The 27,662-nt window shown below is 36.6% G+C and overlaps 1 protein-coding gene across 6 annotated transcripts; it reads left to right on the plus strand.

The window, feature by feature from the left end:
- The first annotated feature begins 35 nt into the window (after positions 1–35).
- On the plus strand, positions 36–27,487 carry LOC144376311 (uncharacterized). 6 transcript variants are annotated; one of them, XR_013436623.1, is made up of 4 exons: positions 36–249; positions 502–716; positions 7,509–7,556; positions 18,492–18,836. XR_013436623.1 is itself a non-coding variant. In XM_078043591.1 (3 exons), the coding sequence occupies exon 3, from the start codon at positions 24,736–24,738 to the stop codon at positions 25,099–25,101; it is 366 nt and encodes a 121-aa protein (XP_077899717.1). In that variant the 5' UTR covers positions 112–249; positions 502–716; positions 22,983–24,735; the 3' UTR covers positions 25,102–26,046. The 6 variants fall into 6 exon arrangements, 4 of the variants coding, with proteins under 4 accessions (XP_077899716.1, XP_077899720.1, XP_077899717.1 ...); XR_013436622.1 differs by lacking the exon at positions 7,509–7,556 and having other exon boundaries at positions 53–249; XM_078043591.1 differs by lacking the exons at positions 7,509–7,556; positions 18,492–18,836 and adding an exon at positions 22,983–26,046 and having other exon boundaries at positions 112–249.
- Positions 27,488–27,662: the final 175 nt, after the last annotated feature.

The raw sequence follows: 27,662 nt of genomic DNA on the forward strand, positions 1-27,662 counted from the left end.
ACGACAGCAGCTCCGGTGAAGACAACTGTGGGGCCGGGCGGCGGCAACGGCGGCGGAATGTGCGGCCGGCTGAGAGGGGGAGGCAGCCTCGATATGGGAGCCCCGGCGCCGCGGCCACGCCCATCGCCACCAGTCCAGCTCGCCGATTGGCCAACCAGGCTCCGGTGCGCTCGGCCAATCAGAAGGGACGATGGAGAGCGAACAGAAAGGGGAAGAAAGCGACGCTGGGAGGAAACGGCCCAGGGCTGGGTGAGTGGGTGGGGAGGGGAGGGGAAAGGAGGGCTGCGGTGAGGGTAACGCTGGGCGGGACCCAGTGTCTCCCGAGAGAGGGCGAGGAAGTGAGAGAAAGTAGATTTCCGAGGAGAGAGGGTAAAAGAAGGAGAAGCCGGGAGACTGGGTGGGGACAAGCTGGTTTGCTGCTGTTGTCAGGGCAGCCCCAAAAGTCTGGGGTCCAGGGTCAAAGAAACGTTCTTTTCTCCTCTGGTGCGCCCTCTCTTCCAGGGCATTTCTTGAGCGCTCCGCTCGCTTTTCGAGGAGAGAGACCTGCGCCTTGGCTCCACGCCGGATAGGGCCAGACCTCCAAGGGCCAGGTCTGGAGCTGAGGACTGGCAGGGGCTACAAGCGTTCCGGAGGCGCTGAGCAAAGTGAGAGGGTGGTGATGGAAAAGAAAAGCGGTCCGTTAGATGAATTGGATTTATCCTGAGTACCCGCAACAGGTAGGAAACTAGGTAGAGTTGATGAGCCTGTGATGATACCGCTTCCTAGGTGTTTCCTCATAGAAACTTGAAGAAGTTACTTGGCCACAAAATGAAAACTTATACAGGGCGGGGATCGTGGCACACAGCCATATAACATTGTAACTCTTGAGAAAAGAAATGAATTCCAAGGGTAGCAGGGGCAAAAATAACGCAAACACAAAAGAATGTACTCAGATTTTTCAAAAAAGAAGATGCAGTATCCCAAAGATACAGTGTTAGGTGAAATGCAGTTAGGGTGCGAGCGGGGAACCGAGACATTGAATGTATTTCTATGTGGCAAGGTAGGAGGAAGAGATCCTAACTCAAACCCTTTCTGGAACTTTTTAAACTTTTGGTCCTGTCTGGTATATTTTGTGGAGCAAAATACAGAAATAAACGTTTAAAGTGGAAGCGTTTCTTAAACACTTTTAAGGCAAAGGAGGGTTTTCGTTTGTTTTGTGTCTCTCTCTCTCTCTCTCTCTCTCTCTCTCTCTATATATATATATATATATACACACATGTTTTATATGTATATATATATTTATATTTTATACATATATGCTTTTTTAAAGAAAGTCAGTGGGTTTATAGAACTCAGAGCACTGGAATACTATTGAAGTCGCTTGAAGGTGTTACAATGAAGGAAAGGTAAAAATAAACTTTAGAAAATAAACTTAGCAAACAAACTGTGCCTAGAAATAATTCACACCGAAGATTAACTTGATTGTAAATTAAATGCAGACCTTAAAATAAAACTGGTAAGATTGTAAATTTTTATTTCCCAGAGACTTGTTTAATTGAAATAGTATTATATTTGAATGCTAGAGTACTGATGTATTTAAAAGTTTAGGATAAGAAAATTAAGTTGTAAAGCATGTGTGCTTTTCACCATCATATTTTGTTCATAAGTAGGATTCAAGGAAAAAATGCATTGATGAATTCTATTCTGCTATTAGAAGTTATCCTGTCAACGTGCATGTATAGATGAATACTTTGTACTTCTGGAAATAAATTTTATGATAGTTTTTGTGATGAAGTTCATGGAATTAGCTACTGTTGTGTAGGTCTTCATGTCTCCCAGCTACAACTGGTTATATCTGATAATAAAACAGCCTAAAATTCTCTTTGCAGAATTCTCCTTAAATGGGTTTGACGACTGTTACCAACTGGGAGAGATGTAATCCAAATAATATTTAAACACATCTTATAATTTTATTTGTCTAATGTCTGGCTGAGGTCTGCCTTCCTCTCCAGACAGTAAGCTCTTTGAAATCAAGGATCATATTTATTTTGTACACTATGTATATATAGAATGCAGTAGTACTCAGCACATTGTATGTTCTTGGTGACTATTTGTCAGGTGCAACAAGTGAATTTGAGCTTTTTAAAATATATGTCTCTAAAGTTGAAAAACAAGTTAACACTTCTTGATGTAAATGTACATTGAGTTGTTATTGCTTCTGATTTACACTGTTTCATCTAAAATTTTTGATTTGATATCCATACTAATTTCAGGATTAAAATTTAAGGAATAAGTCAGACATGATTCAGGGCAAGACATGCCCTGCCCCCACATTTAAAAGCAGATGGATACACTTTGTTAAGACAGTTTAATTATAATTCATAGGTAATCTGTTTGCTGGCTTAAGTTTTTCACTTGAAGTTGTTACTAGTTTTTTGCCAACAAGTTTACATGTTTGGTGTCTGTACTTACAGTTCTTCTGATATAGAAGATAAATAATTTATCAAGGAAGTTTTTCAGGGAGTTGGTAATAGTTCTAAATGCAGATTGGCCACCTAATTGGCAAGACATGATAGAACTAAGTCTGGTTAGGAGGTTTGGGAAATTTAATTTGTTGAACTAAGGAAGTAGTAAACTGCAGAACTATTAATACCATTTTGACATTATTTAAGTTTGGGTTGCTATAATAAGTTAAACATATACTTGGTGGCTTAAAAAACAGACAGTTTGAAGGACATGAAGTCCAATATTAAGGTGCTGGCAGATCTAGTAACTGGTGAGGGCTTTCTTCCTGGCTTGTAGATGGCTTATCTTCTCTTTATATTTTCGTGTGGTAGAGAGCCGCCAGAGAGAGTAAACTGTCTCATGATTTCATTACCTTTAGTGTCACTTCTTAATACTGTCACATAGGGGATTAGAATTTCAACATGAATTTTGGGAGGGACACAAAAATTCAAGTCTATAAAAAATATGGACTAATTTAACAAAGAGGCTTTTGGAGTGTATGAAATATAGTTATTATAACCAAGCACTACAAAACCTACTCTACATTTAAGACCTGTTTCCAATAGCCTATTCAATGTTAGGTAACTTAATACTCAACTTATTATTTTTGGCATAGGGAAACTCTAAAATATTATAGAGATATTTGCTTTCAGTGTATCATGAAGTTCTCTTAAAGTCTTGAATAAAGAAGTTTTCTGTTCTGCAACAGATTTGTTGAGGGGATTGTGAAACCTCACACAAGCTTTCAGTTGGTATAGATGGTCATCTCAAAAGGAATTGTAATTTTTAATTATTTCAGCAGTTTGGACTATTCATGTATACATTAAGTTGAGGATTATAGAATCTCTAATATGGATTTTATAGTCTATATTTGGGGAATACTTTCAATTATGTATGATTTCTTGAGCAATATTTTGGGTAGTACCGGCTGAAAAAAAGAAGGAAATATACATGTTGCTTGGACAGTTGGGTTAGATCTTATTTTAGAGAAAAATATTGAATCTTTGGTAATTGCTATAGTTTAGATGTAGTTTGTTTCCCAAATATTCATGTATTGGCAGCTTGGTCACTTGTGTGGTAATGTTGAGAGGTTGTGGGACCTTTAAGAAGTGAGACTTAGGGACTGGGTTTGTGGCTCAGTGGTAGAGTACTTGCCCAGCAAGTATGAGGCACTGGGTTCAATTCTCAGCACCACATATAAATAAATAAATAAATGAATGAATGAATGAATGAATAACATGAAGGTCAATTGACAACTAAAAAAAATACTGAGGGGGTGGGGAGAAGAAGTGGGACCTAGTAGGAGTTGATTAGATGTTATGGGTAATTGCCCTGGGAAGGGATTAAGGTAGTTCTCATGTGACCCTGAGTTAGTTCTCAAGATTAGGTTGTTGTAAAAAATGCAAACCTGGCCTCTCTTCTCCCTTTGACTATCTGTCACACCTTGTGATCTTTCCCTCTCACACTCACTTTGTCCCTGATGCCATCTGTCTTGATGTGATAAAGCTGGGGAGTCCTCACCAGAGCCATTACTCTGCTGTTTGAACTTTGAGCCTCCCCACTGTGAGCTAAGTAAACCTCTTTTCTAAAATTTCTTTAGAAAGTACCCAGCCTCAGGTGTTTCTTTAATCGAATATAAAATAGGCTAATACAGGAATGTCCCCTTATTTTCTCCGAAAGTAAAATCTACCAGGTATTAGAGGACTTTGCTCCTTTCTCTCCATTGCCAGACTTTTCTGACTTATAACCTCGGGAGATTGGAGAAGATGACTTCTTTATTTTGACTAAATGAAAAGATGAAGATGAGTTAAAAATTAATATTAAAGTCCTGAATGAAAAGATGAAGATGAGTTAAAAATTAATATTAAAATGAGAGAAGTGAATCACCTAGTATTTATTTATCTTATTTCTTTAAAAACTTAGTTTTGAGTCAGGCATGGTGGTACACACCTGTAATTCCAGTGACTTAGGAAGCTGGTACAAGAGGATTGAATGTTCAAGGCCAGCCTCAGCAACGTAACAAGGCCCTGTCTCAAAAAAAAAAAAAAAAAAAAAAAAGGATTGGGGTATTGCTCAGTGGTAAAGCACCTCTGATTTCAATCCCTGTTACCAAATATAAACAAACAAACTTAGTTTTGACAATTTAATTGGAGAAAAACTGAGTTTTTCCCCCCAATGTCCATCTGATTACTTACTTCAGACATTTGTAATCCTATTTTTAAAAATTTTTATTTTTAAATAATCACAGGAATTGAAAAAAAAGTACAAGAAGGTCCCATATACCCTTTACTGTCTCCCCCAATCGTTTCATATTACCTAACTATAGTATACTATCAAGAAAAGGCAATAAATATTGGTATTATTATTATTTAAGTTATTCAGAGGAGAGGGAAGACATTAGAATATAAATAATATGTGAAGGTATCAGGGGTCCCCATATACTAGAAACTCTACAATCCTACACTTTATGGGAAAGAATTCTATAGTTACAGTAATAATTACTGTTACCAACTATTGAATATCTACTATATTCGAGTCAAGGTAGGTGTTTTATTTGCATGAGGTATTGATTATTATTATTGTTGTATTTGTATTTCTTCTATTATAGAGAGATAACAGTTATTGAGCACTTATGGGGCAGGTATTCTCTAAACAATTCTATAAATTTATATATACACTATATAAGTCATATATATATATATACACACACACAAATAAACACATTGAATCCTCAAACCCTGTGAAGTAAGAGTAATCACTTTACAAATGAGAAAATAGAAGCACAGAGGTGTAGTCATTTGCCCAAAATCATGCAGTGATAGAGCTGACATTTTGAACTAGGCCTGACATTACAGTCAACACTCCTGATTATCACAGAGATACATAAACTTCAGTATTCATAGTAACCTTTCAATGTAGGTATTATTGTTTCTATTTTCTTTATGAGGAAGTTAAGTGACTTGCTTAAGATCCTACACAACTAGAGGGTGCTGGAGTTCTAGTTTGATTCTAGGTCTGCTTAGTTGAAAAACCTCACTGTTTCTAGTTGACCCTTCTGCCTCCCTAGCCTCTCACACAGATCTCAGCTGGATCTCTATAAAGAGCTAGTTCTGAAGACAGACAGTGTTTCTCAAACCTGAGTGTATCAGAATCACCTGAGAGGCTTAAAACCCAAATTGGGAGATTCTGTCCCTAGGACTTCTGTTTTAGTAGGCCTGCATAGCCTTTGAAGAGCTGAATTTCTAGCAGAAGCTCAGGTGATGCTAATGATGTTTTACGTCCTTAAACATCCTTTGAGAACTGCCCTAACAGAGCTTATTATAAGGTGGCAGGCTTAAGATAAGGGCAAAGTTAAAATAAGAGTAATTGTGCATCACAGTAATAGATCATATGTCATACAATTATAATGAATAGGTAAGTCCTGGTTATATATCTCTTATTCAAAAATGTACCAAATAATGTTTTAAGAACAGAATCTTCTAGGCCATAACATCTAATTGCATATTTTAATAGATTTACGCAATGTTTTCCCTGTGTCTAATTTTTCTCTTGAGTTTTCTCCAATACCAGTTTATGGCATTTTTCACAGTAAGTGGCTCCACTGGGCCTGTTAAGTCTATTTTGAGTTTCTTGGTGTTAGCTTAAATCTTATATTACTCTGCCACTGCCCTTCTAGCTCCTTAAAGGCTCAGACTTGTCCCAGTTCTTGAGTCAATTCCCAAAGAGGCAAAGTGTGACTCCATTAACTGTTCTTCCTTATGAATTCCAGTCTATTTGCCAGGCATGCTAGTTTACTTCTACTAGTCTCTTTCTCAGGCCCTGCCCCTACAGGCACAGAGGAATGGGGTTTCCTGCCAGATCTGACCAACCTCTTAGAATCATCTCTGATACCAACAAACAAAACAGAAATACAGATTTAGCATCTTTATTTTTAGTTGTCCTGTTCAAAGATTCCTTCACAATCATAACAATGGGGAAAAATCCATTAATACCCAATCACTTCTACTAATTGTGCTACTCAGTTTCTTGAGTTGAAATGTTAGGTATCTTTGATTCTTCATTCTTTTCTCCTACATCCCTTGTTGAGTAAGTACAGAATTGTAATAAATAAATAGAACATCTTCATGAATTTGCCTTCTTTCCATTCCAATCCTCTGTCATCCCTGTATAATGTCTATAAGAATTGTTTCATGTTCCTGATGTCTTGGAAATTATATTGTCATAGCCCATTTAGTCTTCATAGGACACTGTTAAGTGCTTCTTGATGAACGTTTATATATGTAACAATCATTTAAAACAAAAAAATTCATCATAAAACAAAGATAAAAGCAGATAAATATCTATGGAGATAACCAAAGGTAAATCATTAAATAGAGTTTTACTTTCGTTTGTGAAAATGATAGATTCCTACCTTTAGTAATATATCATACTTGGAAATTTGAGAATAGTAGTACTAAACAGATTGGTAAAAATTCTTGTTAATATGACTGGCTTTAATAACTTTAGTGAAGACAAACTGATGCTCTAAAACAGATGACTGCTTTGGATAATCACATATAAGTAGAACTCTCTGGTGCATTTATTAGGTTTTTTTGTCTCTATTACTGAGCATACATTATATGTGACATATGGTACCACGTATACACATGTAATTCTGGAATGAGAATTTAAAAATAGTACAAAATTGAACACTTTCAAGGCACATAAATTAGTCTTGAAATACACACCTCATAGGATTCATCAACTTTCTATTTATAGTTTGTCACCATGTTATACAAAACCCTGAAGTGTCTTGGAGAACTTTTCAAATAAGAGTTTTGACAGATTCTCTAGATACTTACAAAGTCAAATGTTTATAGCTTTTGATGTGTCACGTAGATTTAGTTGTCACTGATTACCTAATGATGAACTTCAGAAAAATCTTTAACAACAAATCTTTTAATGTTTTTCTCACTCTAGCACACTATTAAATCCTAGAAACCTTTGTCATTTCACCTGTATGCTTATTCCAACATTCTTATTAGGACCTGTTGAAGGTTGCTGATTATATGACTAACGAGAATGAGAACCTGGTAAGTGTTAGGCCATCTTATTTATAAGTCATTAGATATTAGAATGTCTTGTACTCTTGCCTTTTGGCTACAGCGCTAAGATCTGCCTAATCAAACCTTGATGTTCTACATGGCAGAACATAAGCTACCATACTGATCCCAAATTAGACTTCCCAGGTTTTTAGTTCTGCTTATAAATAGAAGCATCAAAGGAAACATTTAACTGTGGGAAGATCAAGTCAACTAATGACTAATAATACTACTATTTTGTTAATTCGTGGCTATCATGGGACCCTTTAGAACAGTAGAAAGATATCAATACCCAGGTGACCTGGTAGAGCTATTAAATTAAATACCTTAGAAAAATTAATTCTAAGGACTGAAAATTCTTAAGTTTTATATTTTTATTCTTACTTTTCTTATACTTCTACTTTGCATGTGAAAGGAGGAAAAATCACCTTGCATTTATCTATCCTAATAATCATTAGTATGTGAAACTCTTTTTTTTAAAAAAAAGTAATTCAGGTTAGTCATAGATATCTTTTAAGAGCCACATATCTCTGTCTACTGGTTGGATTTCTGTCAGTCTTCTTGGAGGCACTCTATTGGCACTGAGTTGATCTATAGGATAAACACACTTTGTGTTGCTTATATCACAGACTGTATTGACCTAAAAAAAAAAAAACAGGAAAGAGAGGAAAATATAAAGTACCTTTTATATTTCTACCCACCTATCCATATACAACAACTTACTAGTGTGTATCTTAGCCTATGTTTTATGGTGTAATATATAATACAATTTAGTGTATATCTAAGTGTATAGTCAGGTACTGCTTTATGAACATGTGACCCATACAATCACATAGAGTCCCATGCTTGGCTTAATGCTCTGTTGTCACTATCTTGAAATTCTTAGGTTTGAAACATGGAGCTCCACATTTTCATTCTGCTCTAGTTCCTGCAAGTTATGTTGTCTGCTAGTATGGTATAGAGTACATTCTTATAACTAGTTACAATTCTTTTTTTTTCAACCTTTTCAAAAAATGCTTGTATAGTATTTCTATTTTAAATATAAATAAGCACTTTAAATGTAAGTAGGATCACGCTATATACCACTCTAAACCTGCTTTTTCATTTAATAGAGAGACATTAATTTATCATACTTTTTGGTGGCTGAAGAGTAGTCTTTTATATGGGTAAATCTTAATTAATTTAATCAATCACTTCCTGATGGACACATGTTGCCTTCTGTTCTTTGTTGTGATAGAGTAAACATGTTTGAATATACATATTTGTGTACCTGCCCCACTATTTCCCTAGGATAAATTTCTGAAGTGAAATTGCTGAGAGCAATTTAAAATGTGATACATACCACCTGGTTGCTCCTCAGAAAGATCATACTAGATTATATCAATCTAAATCCCATCAAGGGTGTACAGGCATTGTCATTGCCCCACAAGCTAACTGAGCATAGTAACTCAATTTCATCTCTGCCAATCTGATAGCGCCTATCTAATGGTCTTAGCTTACCTTATTATCTCACTAGGATACCATTAATTCCACTAGGTGGTGATTCTGTTTTGGCCTACTAGCTAAATATGTGAGGTATATAAAAGTCCTCAACTTTTCTTTAAAAATAATAAGATTCTCGGGGCTGGGGATGTGGCTCAAGCGGTAGCGCGCTCGCCTGGCATGCGTGCAGCCCAGGTTAGATCCTCGGCACCACATACAGACAAAGATATTGTGACCGCCGAAAACTAAAAACAAAATAAATAAATAAAATGGCTAAAATTTAAAAATAATAATAATAATAATAAGATTCTTGCTTTCCACATGTAACATTCACAGATACTGTATATGCTCAAAGAGACTAAGGACACTAATTTACTGTCCTTCTGCTCTTAACCCCTCAACTATTAAAAAACATAATTTTGACATAATTTCAGTGTTGTAAGAAAATACAAGGTTATAAGAAAATAGTACGAAGAATTCCCATATATCCTTCACAAAGATTCTCTAAATGTTAGTATTTTACCACATTGACTTTCACATCCTCTCTTTTTGTCTGACCTCTGATAGTAAATTGCAGGCATGATGTTTTTATGCTCCAAATGCTTCCATTCCATTTTCTTTCATAATTGCAGAATAATTACCTAAATGAGAAAAACTGATACAAAATTATATCTATCCTACATTTACATTTTCCCAGTAATACTCTAATTTATAGAAAAGAAAGGGAAAAAAATCTTGTCCAGAATTCAAACCAGGAATATATATTATTTTCAGTCTTCATGAGTCTCTCCTCCACTTTTTTTGAGTCACATTTTCCAAGACAAATCCTATAATGGTATAAGGAATTACTTTTTGGAAACCTGAATTCCAAAAATCTGGTTGGTTAGCTTTTTTTGTTTGTTTGTATGTTTAAAACAGAAACGTTACTTAAAAAGGAAAAAAATCAGATCCAATAGGTTAAAGAAGTAGCATACTTGACTATAGGTAACAGGAATTTGCTGCTTATGATTTGCTTAAACTCAAAAAATGAAAATTCCACAGGGCATGGTGGCTCATGCCTGTAATCCTGCAAGCAGGGAGGTTGAGACAAGAGGATTGTAAATTTGAGGCCTACCTGGGCAATCTTAGTGAGACCAAAATAAAAAGAACTGGGGATGTAGCTCAGTGGTAAAGCGCTCCTAGGTTCAATTCCCAGTATCCGCCCCCCCCCCATTTTTTTTTTTTTTTTTTTTTAGTCTTTTGAAAATGTTCTGAACTTTTAAGTTTCACAGAGCCTTTCTAAAAAGATTGCTTACCACCTTGGCTAAAGGTACCAGGTGTTGAAAAAACTCCTATATGATTATATGCAAATACAGTTACCTCCACATCCCTAAAGAATCAAGGGAAAGGAAAAATGAAACTTATAACAAGAAATACCATTTCCTAAATCAGCAGTAGAAACAAAGGGCATTTATGTTTTTATTAGGATGACACTTAGCAGCTTTCTGTTCTTGGAATATTATTGAAAACCAAACTAGTGTAAACTATGTTGATAGGTTAAATTGAATCTTTATCTATGGTTAGCATAGGAATGGCCTTCCGAAGCACTGGGGTGGGGAATTGCCATCAGCTAACCTGAAAGCATGTAGAACTTCCACGTGAGTTCATAAATAAGGAGCAGATGGATATTTCACTTAACATTCAAAAAGTACTCAGTGTTAAGCAAGGTTTTAAGCACTTTGAATGAAAACTTATTATCCTATTATTTTTCCCTCCTATTTACTCTCCTATTTTTCCCATGAGGAAGGGGAAGCACAGAAAGAATGAGCAATTTGTCCAAAATCACACCGAAGTAGAAGACTATGAGAATCTCCAGGAGAGGCCTGTAGGGGACTGAATAGTTTTTTTTTTTTGTTGTTGTTGTTTGTTTGTTTGTTTTTAATATCTTTATTTATTTATTTTTTAATGTGGTGCTGAGACCCAGGGCCTCACACATGCTAGGCAAGCTGTTTGTTTTTTTAATGTTTTTTTTAGTTGTAGATGGACACAATATCTTTGTTTTTTTTTAAAATTAATTAGTTTATTTATTTATATGGTGCTTAGGATCAAACCCAGGGCCTCACACTTGCCAGGCAAGCACTCTACTACTGAGCCACAACCTTAGCCTCTGAATAGTTTAGTTTAGCAGACTTTTGAAATTGATCCACAAGTTTTATTTCCAGGTTGGGACCTCACATTTGGGGAGAAGTGACTAGAAATGCAGTCAAAATGCAGTCAAACAGGGATAATGGAGAAGGAAAGAAAGATCCAAACTAAAATGGGATAAGGGAACAGAGTCAGAAACTGCTGAAAGCAAGCTCCCATGATTTTTTAAAATTTTTACTTATTTTTTAGTTGTAGTTGGACACAATACCTTTGTTTTATTTATTTATTTTTATGTGGTGCTGAGAATCAAACTCAGGACCTCACATTTGCTAGGCAAGTGCACTACGCTGAGTCACAACCCCAGCCCAAGCTCCCATGTTTTTAAAAACCAAGTTATTAAGGTTATCTGAATAATGCTTTATTCTTAAAGTCCAGGAAAACTAAATTCATGCAAAAATGAGCAACAGGAAAATATCCAGGTTAGATGTCATACAAAGTTGTAATAAAGAAATAAAATAAGGAGTAAAACAACATCCATGCAGATAAGAGTATGCCAGGAAAATGTACTCACAAAGCAGTACCAACACACTGCATTATTTCAGAGTGAGGTAAAAAAAAAAAAATCAGGAAATTATATAAGAAATAAAAGAATAAGAATTCAAAAACAAAATGAAAGAAGTCAGAAAAGAACTAAAAATCTTGGTAGCAGGATTTGGATTCCCACTCTATGACCTGACTATACGATTCATGCGCTGAGGACCACAATAGCAGTGGTGTCCAAGGTTGTTAATGAAGGAACAGAATTTGTTTTACTTTTTTTGTTGTTGTTTTGTTTTGTTTTAACCAGGGATTGAACCTAGGGACACTTAATCACTGAGCCACATCCCTAGCCCATTGATTTTTTTATTGTGACAGGGTCTCACTAAATTGCTGAGGCTGGCCTTGAATTTCTGATCCTCCTGCCTCAGCATCCTGAGCCGCTGGGATTACAAGCATGTGCCACGTGGCCTTGCTGAATTTCTTTACTTTTTCTTTACTTTTGAAAATGGGTTAAAATGTTTTTAAACAAAGGGTTAGGGTTGTTGCTCAGTGGTAGAGTCCTTGCCTACCATGTGAGAGGCACTGGGTTCGATCCTCAGCACAACATATAAAAAAATAAAGGTATTGCTTTCATCTATAGCTAAAAATATTTTTAAAATTTTTAAGCAATAAATGTTGTTCAGCTATTTTAGTAAAGGTGATTGCTTTAAATATAAGAATGTTGTGGTTGTTTCAGTAGATAATTAAAATTTAAATCTCAAGATGTATACTTTCAGTCCAAAGACTGACACCTTACTAGATTAACTATAATTTTGTGAATAGTGAATAAATTTTTTGGAAGCCAAAACCATAAAAATGAATTTAATACATAGTAGCAAATGTCACAATATATTATAGAAACATTATAATTATATAGACACTCATTCCAACTTTATTATAACAATCTTTTTAACGTCACATATGCATTATTATAAGGTTGAAATTTTGCCATTATAAAGGTATGAGGAATATGTCTAAGAAAAGTGTGCTGTTAGAGGAAGAATTGAATGGTAAACTTAGAGCAATCATTCTTAAGGTAGGAGAGTGTTTGTAGTTTAAAAAAGCTTATTCAGTATGACTATTGTTTTCCTAACACAAACCAAGAAAATTAAGCTTGATAAAATCTGTTCAATTGATGGATATGTTCTACTGTGAGAAGGCACTATAATGGGATAAGATAAAATCTGAAATATAGTGACATAGACTGAGTATGTGTACGTGTATGTGACTGTGTACTTTGGAAGTGAATAGGTACACACTCAATTCACAATACTATGGCAGATTTTCCAAACTATAGTACACAGTTCAAACCCATATGAATTGAAAACCACATATATGTACTATTATGAGCAATTTGAGAGATATTTGAACTATGTACAGAGATTGTTACATTCTGGTATAGATCATCTTGGAAAATTTTCCTAACCCTAAATATTTTTGCACGAAAACATTTTATTCAAAAGTCTTAAAGGAAAAAGAATGGCTTTGTCAGCAAGTTGTTAAAATTAGAACTTATTCCATTTCTTGAATCAACATAGTTAAAAGTGAGAAAAAAATTTCAAATCAGATTTTTATGACAATGTAAGTCCTATATTCTGATGTAGACTTCAAAGCAATTTTTCATCTGGATTTTAGAGCCCTAAGTAGACATGCCTCGCCAAAAAAGGAAATGTGGGTGACCTAGGTCTCTTTGCCCACTCTTTTTTTGTTCTTGATCTCTTAGATTTTTTTTTATGTGTGTGTGCTGGGGATTGAACCCAGGGCCTTGTGCATGCGAGGCAAGCACTCTACCAGCTGAGCTATCTTTACAGCCCTTGCCCACTCTTATTAATTAAAGTTAATTTACTAGTACATCTGATCCACAGATGAACGAAAATAACATTAGTGAATTTATCTGAGGCTCTTTTCTAGGTGAATTGGGACCCTGGATCTGAGGTAGTTAAGTTCTGCCTGCTTTATTTCCTACCATCTTAACTTCTGTGCTACATACAGACAATTCTTTCTTTCTCAGTGACTTAATTTCTTCAAAAACCACCCAGATTCTCTGATTGATTTTAATGCATTTTTACTACTCATGATACATTCATTGGAGCTCAAAACTTATGAAAAAATAGAGAATTTAATTCAGTTTAGCCTATTGTATTCTTTATTAGCTTTAACAAAAAGTCATGGGGTAGAACCACACTTTTGAATAAAAATATCTTCATTTTAAAGAGTTCAGTTTATTTTTGGTATCATAACCCTGGGAACGTAGAGAATTAACTTGTTCCTCTTGCATATACAGAGTTTCTGTTTTGTTTGTTATATAATAGAGAATTTAATAGTATGACTATCACTAAGTTCTATGGAACTTTGGGAAAAGCTCTATCTCCAAGATAGATGCAGAAAACTAATTATATGGTTTTGTTTCATCATGTGACTAACTTTGTTATTGTTTTTAAATTGTGATTTGTGATTATTATAGGGCTATACATGCATGTGGAAAGAGTATATATATTAAGAAAATAAAACATTAGGAGGTTAGCCAGTGAAAATCAACTCTTATTTCCAGACCTGCTCCTGAGTCTGCCAGTTTCCCTCTGAAGAGACTACCAATTTCTGTCACTGAGATAAATGAGCAACCCTTCTTGCAGTTCAGTCTTTAAAGTCTTAAAAAAAAAAAAAACACGTTAGGCTATGTACCTTGGCACTGTTGGAAAGGGCCATACAGCATTGGTTTCCTGAGTCATCATTGGTGTTGTTTACACATAAATGTAAATGATCCAAAATTTATAAATGATTGCATAATAAAAATTAGAATGCCCTGTTGTGGATCATTCAATAGGCACCACTGAGGTTATAGTTTAACCATGCTTTTAAAAAATTATGGAAACAAATGATAAGTCAAACATGCTGAGAGATTTTAAACAATTGCATAATTTATGGAATATTTCCTTTCTTTTAATGGCATAGAATTTGAATAACTGTTTAATTATTGTCTTTAACTGAATAGATTTTTCGAAAAGCTATATGCATTGCCAGAAAAATCCATTTTGTATTTTAATAAACCTAATTCTGAATGTTTATATTTACTGCTCTCTGATTTGTTTGTTTGTAGCATAAGAAATTACTTGTGTACATATGTGGGAACTTGGAGCAAACTCTCAGGGAATGGCTCCTCATACCTTATCAGATCCCCCATATTAGTTACTGATTTTAACCACTGGACTTAAAAACTCAACAGTTTGATAGACACTTTGAGATCTTAGACCCTATCAGGGCTGCACTCTTATCTTTGGCAGGCATTGGAGCTTTGGAGCTTCCCCATCAACACCCAACCTGCCCTCTTGTATCAGGTGGACCTCTGATGTGGTGGTCAAGCCAGTTTCTCCTGAGAACCACTTGTATAAATGCACACCTCAAACCTTAATTAGACATTGCTTTTCAGAGACTGGGTTCCATCTTAGTTGAGCAATTGAACTTCAACAATTTTGGAACTCAACTATGTTTTCAGTGTCCCTGTCTATTGAGTATATCCTCTGTGACCTTTGTTCATATTATTCACCCTTGGCCCCTTTTTTTGAGGTTGCAGAGGTATCTGGGATTGAATTTAGGGGTACTCGACCAATGAGCCACACCCCCAGCCACATTTTGTGTTTTATTTAGAGACAGGGTCTCATTGAGTTGCTTAGTACTTGAGGTCACTGAGGCTAGCTTTGAATTCACAATCCTCCTGCCTCAGCCTCCAGAACTGCTAGGATTACAAGCCTGTACCACCATGCCCAGCCCCACCCTTGCCCCTTTTTAAGCATTGTAAACCTAAGGAGTTCTTTTTGCATGGCAACAAATAGTGATTTGTGAACTCCTTTAAAGAAAAAAATAAATTACTTGTGTTGTCATAGTCAACAACAGCTTCTATTTGAACTCTATTTACTACATTTCTAAAATCATGGCAAATATAGTCTCTCTTTATTGTTCATTGAATTAAGCTACTATCTTGGAACACAAAGTAGTTATTTTCTATAAACAAGTTATTTTATTACACTGTGATAATTCAGAACCTAGTTGTTTCATTAGTATGGTCTGAATTATCTTCCAATTTATTTATCTGGATATTTACCTACATTGAAGTCACTATCATATTTCTGCATCTTTTTCTTAGAACTATAATCCACAAAATAGTCATTTCTTTATACAGCAAACACTCATTGAATGTACATTACAGGTGAAAGGTGTTTAAGACATAGTACTATTTCTAGCAGCTTCACAATGTTTGTCCTGACAGTCCAATCAGCATGAAAAAGCAAAACACTTGGACAAATAAATTTTATATAACCTGAATACAGAAGATAAATTCATAATCTGAACACTTTCATGATGGTGAAATCGTGCTGTAATAATGTTGGTAGATAAAGCTTTATTCTTGGGGCTGGGGCTGTGGCTCACTTGCCTAGCATGCGTGAGGCGCTGAGTTTGATCCCTGGTACCACATACATTAAACAAATAAAACAAAGGTATTGTGTCCATCTACAACTACAAAAATATATTTTTTTTAAAAAAATAAGCTTTATTCTTGCTTAGAAAAACAATTGTCTGCTGTCCTCAGGTAATAGAACAAGAATTTAGAAATTCTCTTAATCCCTAAAAGAAATGTTGGGTCATTCATGATTTTAATTTTGTTTAGTTTGGTCCTGGCAAAAAGATTTCACTTTTTGATAGTTACTACATTGATGGAGGTAAGATTGATCAAGCTTGGTTTGCTTAGTACTGACTTGCTAGAGTTGATTATGGGGGAACTTTGCCAAAATAAGTTTGCTTCACTGAGAAGTAAATTATAGGAAAAGTCCAAAAAGATTGCTCTGTAGCATCTTGGTTGCTTCTCTAGCAGATATATTTATTTCCTAAAGCACAGTGCATTAATGTACTAAAAAGCAAAAGTTGTATGGTTCAATCATTACCTAATTCTACATTCTTTTATTATCCTTGTTTTACCATAGACAAGAGAAGGGAGCATCTCTCATCTCCTAACTAAAGCCTCTTGAACCCCCCACATTTAATTGCACTTAGTTTTTCCTTTTAATAGTAAGTAGTAACTTTGTCCTCCCAAATGGCTCTGCCAGAAATCTGGTTGTCATCCTTGAAAATTCCATATCTCTACTAGGGGTTGATATCTCTGGATGACTGTGAAAAAAAAAACCTCAGTGGCTATTCTATGTCTAAACTTGCCCCTTCAATCAAATTTCCAATAGTTATAAGAGTGTCAACTTATAAGGGACATGAAAATATGTCATTTCTCTGCTTAAAATCTTCTAGTGGCTTTGTATTTTTCTTAAAATAAAATTAAAAATCTTTGACTTGGCTTACCATGCCCTACATGATTGCTTCTATAATTTTAAGCTGCCACCATGCTGGAGCCATGTTAGCCTCCCATCAACTGCAGTCCAACTTAAATTCCTTTTCCCCTTAGGTCCTTATGTTTTATTTCCTCTGCTGGCAAGTACTTTCTCTAACTTTTGGTAGAACCCCTACCTTCACTACCTCTGCAATCCTGACCCTGCAGGCTCAATTGAATTCTTCTATTATATTTTTTTCAAAACCCTCTATCCTTGTCTTTTATAGCACTCACCATTAATAATTGCATGGTTATTTGCATAATTATTTATTCCCAAACTTTCCCTACTACTTACAAGCTCTTTGAGAGTTGAAACCTCACCTGTTTTTTGCTCATACTCTATTCCAAGCACCTAGTGCATTCCCTAAAACAATAACTGCTAAAAAATATTTATCAAAAGCAAATGAGGGGCTGGGATTGTAGCTCAGTGGTAGGGCACTTACCTAACACGCATGAGGCCCTGGGTTCGATCCTCAGCACCACCTGCTATAGTGCTTTTGGTAGTATGGTCATTTTGACAATATTAATTCTGCCTTTCCAAGAACAAGGGACATCTTTCCATCTTCTAAAGTCTTGTTTAATTTCTTTCTTTAGTGTTCGGTAATTTTCATTATAGAGGTCTGTTACCTCTTTCATTAAGTTGATTCCTAAGTATTTTATTTATTTATTTATCTATTTATTTATTTCTAGACTATTGTAAATCTCTGTTAAAAGAGAAACTTCACCATGTACTCATTTTTTTTTTCCTGTGGGGCAGTGAGCAAATTTTCTTCTGCTATTGTTAAATCCTTTGGCTAGCACTACCTGAACATCCCCAGTTTCTGAAATTCCTGAAGAAAGTCAATCACCTTATCTTCCCATTGATTTCACCAGGACTTTTATATAGTTTCAATTTTTGCTTCTGTATCTTAGTTCTCAGATATTCTAAGTCCATATACTGTTTGCCAGTGATATTGCTACTGTTGCTGCTTATTATTTGCATTGACCAGTCTTTGCTTCTTATTGCCATGATATTTCACTATTTAGAAAAGTATTTCTTTTAGAAAACTGGGAGATTTTGTTATTTTCCCTCTCTTCCAGGTCATTTAAAAGCATTAGTTAAAAATGGTCTTCTCAAAGATAGTTTGGGCATCACTATGACATCTTTCCCTAAGTTTTATCCCTAAGCCAGTTTTCTGTTGTGTAGGACTTAACCCCTTTCACACCCTTGGATAATTCCTTTCCCTCAAGAATGTGTGGGCCATGCAGTTTGCTTCTAACTTTGTGTTATACTGATAATATAACAAAGATGATAGGATATAAGCGGTTACATATATTTGATTATGTTAATTAATTGTAACATCTGTCTTTTTTCCTTGCTGGTTTTGAAGAAGTAAACTACTGTGTTGTCAGCTTCTCTGTGGAGAGGACTGTGTGGTAAGGATCTGAGGGAAGACTCTAAACAGTTAAATAAGAAATAGGATCATCTGTCATACTGAAGAGAGCTGAATGCTGCACACGAACATAAAAGTAGATCCTTTCCAGTCGAACTCAGTCCTGGCTAACACCACTATTTCAGTCTTACAGAGGACCCAGCTCAGCAGTACCTGAACATTTAACTCACAAAAATGAGTTGAAGCCATTAAGTTTACAGTAATATAATTTATGGATGGGAAAACTTTCAACGTGGAACTTGGTCAAATCTTTTTTGAGAAAATAAATATACATCTTCCTTCCTCATTTGTAATTATTTATATGTACATTGCTTTAGTCAGCTTTTTTACTGCTGTGATGAAAAGACCAGACCAGAACAATTGTGGAGGAGGAAAAGATTATTTGAAGACTCAGGGATTCAGAGGTCTTAATCCATAGAAGGCCTGCTCCATTCCTCAGGGCTCAAGATGAGAGTGTGGTAGAGGGAAATGGCTCACATGATGATCCAGAAGTAGAGAGAGACTCCACTTACAAAGATAGACCCCATAGCCATGCCCCAACTCCCATCTCCTCCAGCCACTCCCTACCTCTCCAATTACCACTCAGTTAGTCCCTCTCAGGGTATTAATTCACTGATTGTGTTAAGACTCACAACCCAGTCATTTCTCCTCTGAACCTTCTTGTGTTGTCTCACACGTGAGCTTCTGGGGACACCTCACATCCACACCATAACATACATATGCAGAAAAGTAATGCCTCTTACAATTGATTTCACTGGTTCCTATCTAAGGAAATAGGGTTGAGACTACTCTGTCCTTCACAGAACCATAGTGTAATCAAATACAATGTCATTTTATTTGATTGATTTTGATACTGGGGATTGAAACCAGAGTTGCTTAACCACTGAGTCACATTCCCAGCCCTTTTTTACTTTGTATTTTGAGACAAGGTCTTACTAAATTGCTTAGGGCCTTGCTAAATTACTGAGGTTGTCCTCAAACTTGCAATCCTCCTGCCTCAGGCTCCTTAGTTCCTGGAAGTACAGATGTGTGCCACCATGCTCAGCTACAATGTCATTTAAAAATATATATATTCTAAATATATTTTTCTTAAAAAATGTCTGAGTGTTCATTTCTACTATGTATATCATAGCAATAAGTATGAATTAGAGTGTACTTGATCCCAGAAGTGGCTGGATATGTAAGTTAAGCTTTAGGTTAATACTTCCCAGTAGAAATATAATACAAGTTACATATTTAATTTTAAATTTTATAGAAGCTACCAGGTGTGGTGTAAGTCCAAGTGCACAGGCTTATGACCCAGGAACTCTGATGTCCCAGGAGCAGGAAAAAACGAATTCTTAGCTTAAGAAGAGACAGTGAAGCTGGGTATGATGGTGCACACCTTAATCCCAGCTACTCAGGGAGGTTGAGGCAAGAGGACTGCAGGTTCAAAACCAGCCTGGTCAACTTGGTGAGACCCTATCTCAATATTTTTTTAATAAAAGGAGGCCTGGGAATATAGCTCAATAGTAGAGCACTTGCCTAGCATGTGTGAGGCCTGTGTTTAACCACCAGTACCCCCCACCCCCCCCACACAAATACACACACCAAAACAAAACAAAAATTTTAAAAAAGGAAGAAAAAGCAAATTTGTTCTATCTCTGCCTTTGTGCTCTTTTCAGACCCTTAATGGATTAGGTGATGTCTACCAACATTGATGAGGGTTAATCTTTTTAATATTTACTTTTTAGTTTTTTAGATGGACACAATATTTTATTTTATGTGGTATTGAGGATCGAACCCAGCACGCTGCGCATGCCAGACAAGCGGGCTACCGCTTGAGCCACATCCCCAGCCCGAGGGTGAATCTTTACTTAGCCTACTAATTTAAAAGCTAATCTCTTCCATAAGGACCTTCACAGACACACCAGAAGTAATTTCTCACCAGCTCTCTGGACATCTCTTAGAATAGTCATGTTGATAACTGTCACAGGAGTAATTGTAGGTAGGTACTATGATTTTATTTATATATATATATACACATACATACATACATACACACATATATATATAATGGATCCTTAGCAAAAGCCAGTTTTACATTTGTACTACTACTTGGCCAACAGTGATTCTAAATGATCTTGAAGTATATATCTTTTAAATATGCCATGGTGTGAATTTGAAGTGGCTTGACTAAAGGAGCAGCACCTTGTCTGATGGGTGTGTATGACCTCCATTTGTCTGCATTTCTTTACTTAACTCATAGTGATAATGTTCACTAAAAGCCTGAATGAATCACTTTAAGTATTTCCATTTATATTTGTGTCATTTTATGGAAGACAGCACATACTTAGTAGAATATACAGTCTGAAAGTCATACCCATACTGAAACTGGATCCTTAACCAATGTCAGATTTTGATGGAGGTACTAGGGGCTTGTAAGGTTAGACTAGATTTTCCCATCTGATCCCATTTAAGCAAAGACTGTAGAGTTCCCATGATGTTTTATGATCCAATTATTGAGTTTTTATCATAGCATCCTATAATTTTTCTTTCTTTTTGAGACATTATGCTATCTTAATGATATTCATTAATATCGTTGTTTAATGAAACAAATAGAAATTTCTTACCCTTAATTTAATAAACTATTCCTTCAAGAATTTTTTTTTAATTCTGTGAAAGAGAAAGACCTTTCTTAACCTGAAGATATTTGGCTACTTTTCTTTAAATACAACTAGTTCTCAGCTATAGAAGGCTAGAATGTTTCTCAAGAATTATGCAGACTAATAGCTCCACTTCTTTTTCCTTCCTTTGGAAGAGGTTGTGATTTTTGTGTTATGGTAAGTATGTAGATGTCTGTTTTACTATGTTTTAAGTACATTTTAAATATTTTATAATTTTAAAAATTAGTTTTGTTTTCTGATCTCTTTTCACTAATAATACCCTTTAACAATGGAAAGAGAACTACTGACCTATTGGCACAGATAACTCTTTGTTTTTAGGATCCCTGGCCTCTTGTCTACCAGATGCCATGATCTTATGTTTGTTCATTCATTTCTGTTCCAATAGTCATTAGTTAATATTTTGGACCCTCATCACCTCTCACTTGACTCTATTAGTCTTTGAACTAGGCTATCCAATCTTTTTCCTTGTTAATATATCCTCCAGGTTACCATAAGAATAATGCTTATAATTTATTACCAGTTACTATGTACCATGCAAGTGTGTTCATTACTTTCATTTGTCAAATCTACTTTGACTTGATGAAATTGGGAAGCAGGGAAGTTAAGTAATTTGCCCCAAAGGACACTGTGAATACAAGAGAAGATCCAAATGAAGGTCTGCTTAACTTCAGAGTCTGTGTTCTATATGTCATCAGAGAGCCTAAAACATATTATGTTCCTAACATGTGAATAGAAATTGTTACTTTCTTTTCACAAACTTCAGTGGCTCCCCAGTGCATGTCTCAGGGTACTCTTCAAGGCAGTGTGACTCATGCATTCCTTTCTGGCATTTTCTCCCACTAAATATTTCCTTGCACATTTTATTCTTATTTCCCTGGATGGTGTTTATGTGTGTGTGTACCTATGTGTGTGCTGCTGAGATAGAACTTCATGAGATAGGCTTCACTCATGTTAGGCAATCAGTCCACTGCTAAGCTACGTTCCTAGCCCTAACTGGATTATATTCTTATCTCTAGACTTGCTTCAATAGGCTGAATGTTATGTCTCCTCAAAATTCATATGTTGACATCCTAACCCTTTAGGTGATAGTATCAGGAGATTGGGCCTTTGGAAGGTGATTAGGCCATGAGGGCAAAGCCTTCATCATTGAAATTAGTGATCTTAGTAAAGAGACTCCAGAGAACTACGAACCTCTTCTACCACGTAAGAATATATGAATGAATGAATACATGACAATAGAAAATTTGAATACTGGTGAAAAATAATTCATAATCTTACTACAGAGATTTTGGAAAATATCTTTCTGATTAACTGATGTTTAGCATATGGCTTGAAAAATCACCAGTAGTAGGTATCATTTGGTATAGGGTAGACCACAGAAGGCCCACATTTTCCAGATCCCTGTCTTCTTACCACCTTGCAGAGGAGTGCACTTGTGGATAAATGTTTATATAGATATTTTTATGTATAAGCATAAAATTCAAAAGTTACAAAAGGGTACATAGTGAAAAATAAATATCTTTCCCCTCTCATGTTTGGGTTACCAGTTCTCCTCACTAGAGGCAATCATTGTTACTGATAGATTTTACCAATTTTATGAGCTGATTGTTATGGCCTGAATGTGTCTCCTAGAATTCTAGGTTTATATTAGTAAAGGTTATCTAGAGGAACAGAATCAACAGGAAGTATAATTATAAAAGGGGGATTTATTATGTTGGCTTATGTAACCAGAAGCTGGATAATCCACAATGACTGTCTACAGGCTGAAGCACTGGAAGAACCAGTAGCTGTGCAATCCAAGAGGCTGAAGCCCCAGAACAAGAGGGATCAACAGTGCTACCCTAGTCTGAGATCGAAGGCTACTGGAGAATCACTGGCAGAATCTGCTTTGGAAGAGTGAAGAAGCAAGAGTCCAGTGTCCTCAGACAATAGCAGCAGCAATCAAAAACCTGTTCAAGAAGCATTTAGCTTGCATCTGCTGCTGCTTCCTAGTTCTTCCAACATTTATTCCATCCAAGCCATCATTATTGGACAGTGCTGCCCATGCTTAGGGAAAGTCTCCATTTCAGTTGACTTTCCCACATGCAATCATTCCTAGACACACCCTCACCAACACACCCATAAGGCTCTTAATTGTCAGCACCTCTTAATCTGATCACGTTGACATTCAAATTGACTCATGAAACTTTCAAAATATGATAATATTCAGAAATGAAATCTTCAAAGAAAGAAAGGTTTGTTTTCTTCTGCTCTTTCACTGAGCAGATGAGGATACCTGAAGGTGTCTTCTACAAAAACAAACTTTCACAAGACACCAGCCCAACCAATGCTTTGATCTTAGACCTCTCAGCCTCTAGAACTGAAAAATTAATAGTTGCTCTTATCCAAACTCAAGCATTTTGATAAAATAACACAAATGGACTAAGACAATAATTATTCCAAATATTTTTTATATATTCTTAAGTCTTAGACAAAAGTTGCTATTAAAAATCTAATACCTACAACTAAAATTAAAGGCTTTAAAAAAAATCTAATACCTGAGAGGGAAAGGGAAAAAAAAGAAATGTGTTACAGTAGAAGGGGTAGAGAGAGGTGATGGGAGGATAGGAAGGGCAGCAGAATACAACAGACACTAGTATGGCAGTATGTATAAATGTGGCTGTATAACCAATGTGATCCTGCAATCTGTACACATGGGAAAATAAGAATTCATACCCCATTTGAATCAAATGTATGATATATGATATGTCAAGATCATTGTAAAGTTTTGAGCAACTAAAAAAAAAATCTAATACCTAAATTGGTCATGATTGTGCATGTCTATAATCCCAGTGAATCAGGAGGCTGAGGCAGGAGGATCACAAGTTTAAGAACAGCCTCAGGAACAAAAAATTAAAAAGGACTGGAGATGTCCCTGGGTTCAATTCCCACTATAATTAATCAGTCAGCCAACCAATCTTAATATCTAAAGAATAACATTGATTTAGCTTGAATTACCAATAAATTCACTTGTGAACTAGTGATTATTTTTAACACAAACAAATTATAGTCTTAAGATATATTTGTCCATTATGGTGTTTTTGGTGTTTTCAGTGGATTATAGCAGGCTTCTGGTTCGGTGTGGCAGGAACAATCATATAATTTGGTATCTGCAAACTGACCCAAATTCTATCTTTGTTTTACAAATCACATATCTCTTATGAGTAGCTAATTCAAACCATAATTCTTCACATCTTTGACCCTTCCTTACTTTTAGCTGATGACCTTGCCTCCTCTTTATTGGAGAAAAAAATTATAATCAAGATTTTCTCTCCAGATGTAGTATTGCATACCTATAATCCCAGCAATTTAGGAGGCTGATACAGGAGGACCGAAAGTTCAAGACCAGTCTCAACAATTTAGCAAGGCCCTAAGCAATTTAGAAAAACTGTGTCTAAATAAATAAATAGGGCTGGGAATGTGACTCGGTGTTTAAGTGCCCCTAGGTTGTCTTCAGTAGAGCTCCCCCACTCTCCATGCTCGGGAGCGAGGAGCCACCAGCGCCCCTGCCCCGCCCCCACCGCTGCCACAGCGCCCTCCGGCCACCATTTGGCACCGAAACTTTCCAGCGCCGGCGCCCTCTCGGGGACTCCGTGGGGGCGGCCCGGGGGCGGGGCTCGGCTGCTCAGGGGCGCTGGGACCTGGTCCGCTGTGGCATGGCCCGGCCTCGGCGATGGCCAGCCGAGGAGGTACAGTGCGGTGGCGTGGCCACAAGTTGCGCTTCGGGCAGCGAGTTGAAGAAGCTGGTGGTAGTGAAAATATTCTTCATCATCCCGGAGATCCAACATGGCGGCGGGCGTGGAGAGATTAAGTCTCTGACCCCTTCAGCTGTGTGGGCATAGGGAGTCATAAACTGTCTAAATGCTGTTTGCTCAGGTTCACTAGGCAATGCTGAGCTGACGTGGATATGGGGCGAACAGTCTGGGCCTCTCAGAACACACACTAAGCCCGGATAGGCTGCTTCTCATGACTCAGCACTAATGATCCCACTGAAATAACTGGTCGACCCTTCTGAACTTACAGAGGTAAAAGCCAACCGAGCCTTCATAGGCAGTGGCCACAGGATTGAAACAGGGCTTGGGAGAGATAGTCAGGACCCACCCGTTGCATTGGTCACCTGGCAAAGGGAATGAACGGACACCATTTGCATGGGATACCACCATGGCATAGAACTGACGTCACGGGCATAGGAGATAATTTCATTGAAACCAGCGGCGACAGGTGTGTAACCCCCTAGCCATCCCTCTCCACACAGCGGGGAAACCTTAAGGGCCCCTCCCAGCTCTCCCTTGAGCGTGATAGCCAGACCGAGTGAATCAGGAGTGGCGCAGGACTCGAGGCGCGGAACTCCCAGCTACCGCTCCCACCAGTGCTGACAACTGAGGTCCCTTGCACCAGCTACTGGGGGCGTGGCTACTGGAGGGCAAGCAAATTCACTGGGAGTTCTCAGCCCCAAGCTCTACAAAATTAGGGTCTGAAGGAGGCAAACAGGGAGAGTGTGACCAGGCGTGCATGAAAACAGGGCTCCCAGGAGCAGCAGACCTGGCATGTAGCCAGTACTGTGGTGAGCGTCACAGGTGAGCGGGGCCTGGCTTGAGGAAACACAAGAGAAGGCCCTAGGCACTCAGGATTGGAGACCCGCCCAGTCAGGGAGGAAGAGCTGCTGCACAGTGATTGGTTCCCACCTATTGAGAGGAGAAGGTTGGCCCAGAGGGCACAGCTCCACCTACTGGAAGAGAAGTTAATCGAACTCTATGACTGCATTTATTATTATTATTTTTTCTTAATTTGGGTTTTTTTTTCTTTCACTTTCATCTTTTTTTGGTTGTTGTTCTTTAACTCTTTTTAAAATGTTTTAAAATTTTTTTAATTTTTTAATTTTATTTTTTTTAATTTTAATTATTATTATTATTTTAGAACATTAAAGTTCTTTTATTACAAAAGTTTATACAATGAAGCGCCAGACACAGCAATGCAATTATACTGATTATACTTATACAGTGTTTATTTGTACCAAAGTAAAACTATTACGAATTGCCTAATTGTACCACCTACTGTTACTCAACCATGACACACAAAATAAGTGCAGCCATGCCACTTTTACCTATTTCTGCTCAATAACCAACATCATGAAGCAGCTGTTAATTCTAAAATGAAACCAGTCAGGGCACCGACTTATAAAAATAATATGGTATTCACATAGATTTAGCATTATAAAGAAGGAATATATTATTTAAAACATTTAAATAGTGCATATGGACATTTTTGCATGTGGTATATAAAATAAAACATTCATAAAAACAGTATACAGTGCACATAAATTAGATGTTAGACCCCTAAAGAAATTAACTGAAATGTACACTGCATAATGGATTCAAATAAAAGTGATACATCTTTTGGCATTTCAATTTTACCAGGAATACATTATGAATACCCAGGAGGACCTAGAGTCACCAGAAAAATGGTCATATAAAGAACTCAAGGAATACCTTAGACAGATGGAATGGAACCTTAAAGAGGATACGAGACAGCAAATCCAAACAGTGAAAGAACACATTGAAAATGAATTACATAAACAGATAAAAGAAGAACTTAAGCATCTTTATCAGGAGATAGAGATTATTAAAAAAATCAAACAATAATTCTAGAAATGAAGGAAACGATAAACCAAATTAAAAACTCAATTGAGAGTATCACTAACAGAGTGGAGCAAGTAGAAGCCAGAATGTCAGATAATGAAGACAAAATATATCATCTTGAAAAGAGTCTAGCCAACTCAGAAAGGCTGGTAAAAAATCACGAGAAAAATATCCAAGAGATATGGGATAACATAAAAAAAACCAAACTTACGAGTCATTGGGATAGAGGAAGGTACAGAGATTCAAACCAAGGGAATAAGTAACCTGCTGAATGAAATAATTACAGAAAACTTTCCAGAAATAAAAAAGAAAACGGACATACAAATTGTAGATGCATACAGGACACCAAGCACACAAAATCACAGTAGACCAATGCCAAGACACATTGTTATGAAGATATCCAATATACAGAACAAAGAGAAAATATTAAAAGCTACAAGAGAAAGGAGGCAGATTACATTCAGGGGTAAACCAATAAGGTTAACAACGGATTTTTCATCACAGACTGAAAGCGAGAAGATCCTGGAACAACATATTTCAAACACTGAAAGACAATGGATGCCAACCAAGAATTCTGTATCCAGCAAAATTAAGCTTCAGGTATGACAACGAAATAAAAATCTTTCATGATAAACAAAAGCTAAAAGAATTTGCAGCCAGAAAACCAGCATTGCAAAGCGTCTTGAACAAAACACTACACGAGGAAGAAATGAAAAACAACAACGAAAACCATCAGTGGGAAGTGCCTCGGTAATGACAGAGGG

Source organism: Ictidomys tridecemlineatus, chromosome 3 (genome assembly GCF_052094955.1).
Source record: "Ictidomys tridecemlineatus isolate mIctTri1 chromosome 3, mIctTri1.hap1, whole genome shotgun sequence".
Lineage (NCBI taxonomy): Eukaryota > Metazoa > Chordata > Mammalia > Rodentia > Sciuridae > Ictidomys > Ictidomys tridecemlineatus.

Bases quoted from the DNA above. Each gene is read 5' to 3' on its own strand.
- LOC144376311 (XM_078043590.1), top strand. From the start codon at position 58: ATGTGCGGCCGGCTGAGAGGGGGAGGCAGCCTCGATATGGGAGCCCCG. The intron at 250-26,676 runs GTGAGTGGGTGG...CAATTTTACCAG, and splicing joins AGGAAACGGCCCAGGGCTGG to GAATACATTATGAATACCCA.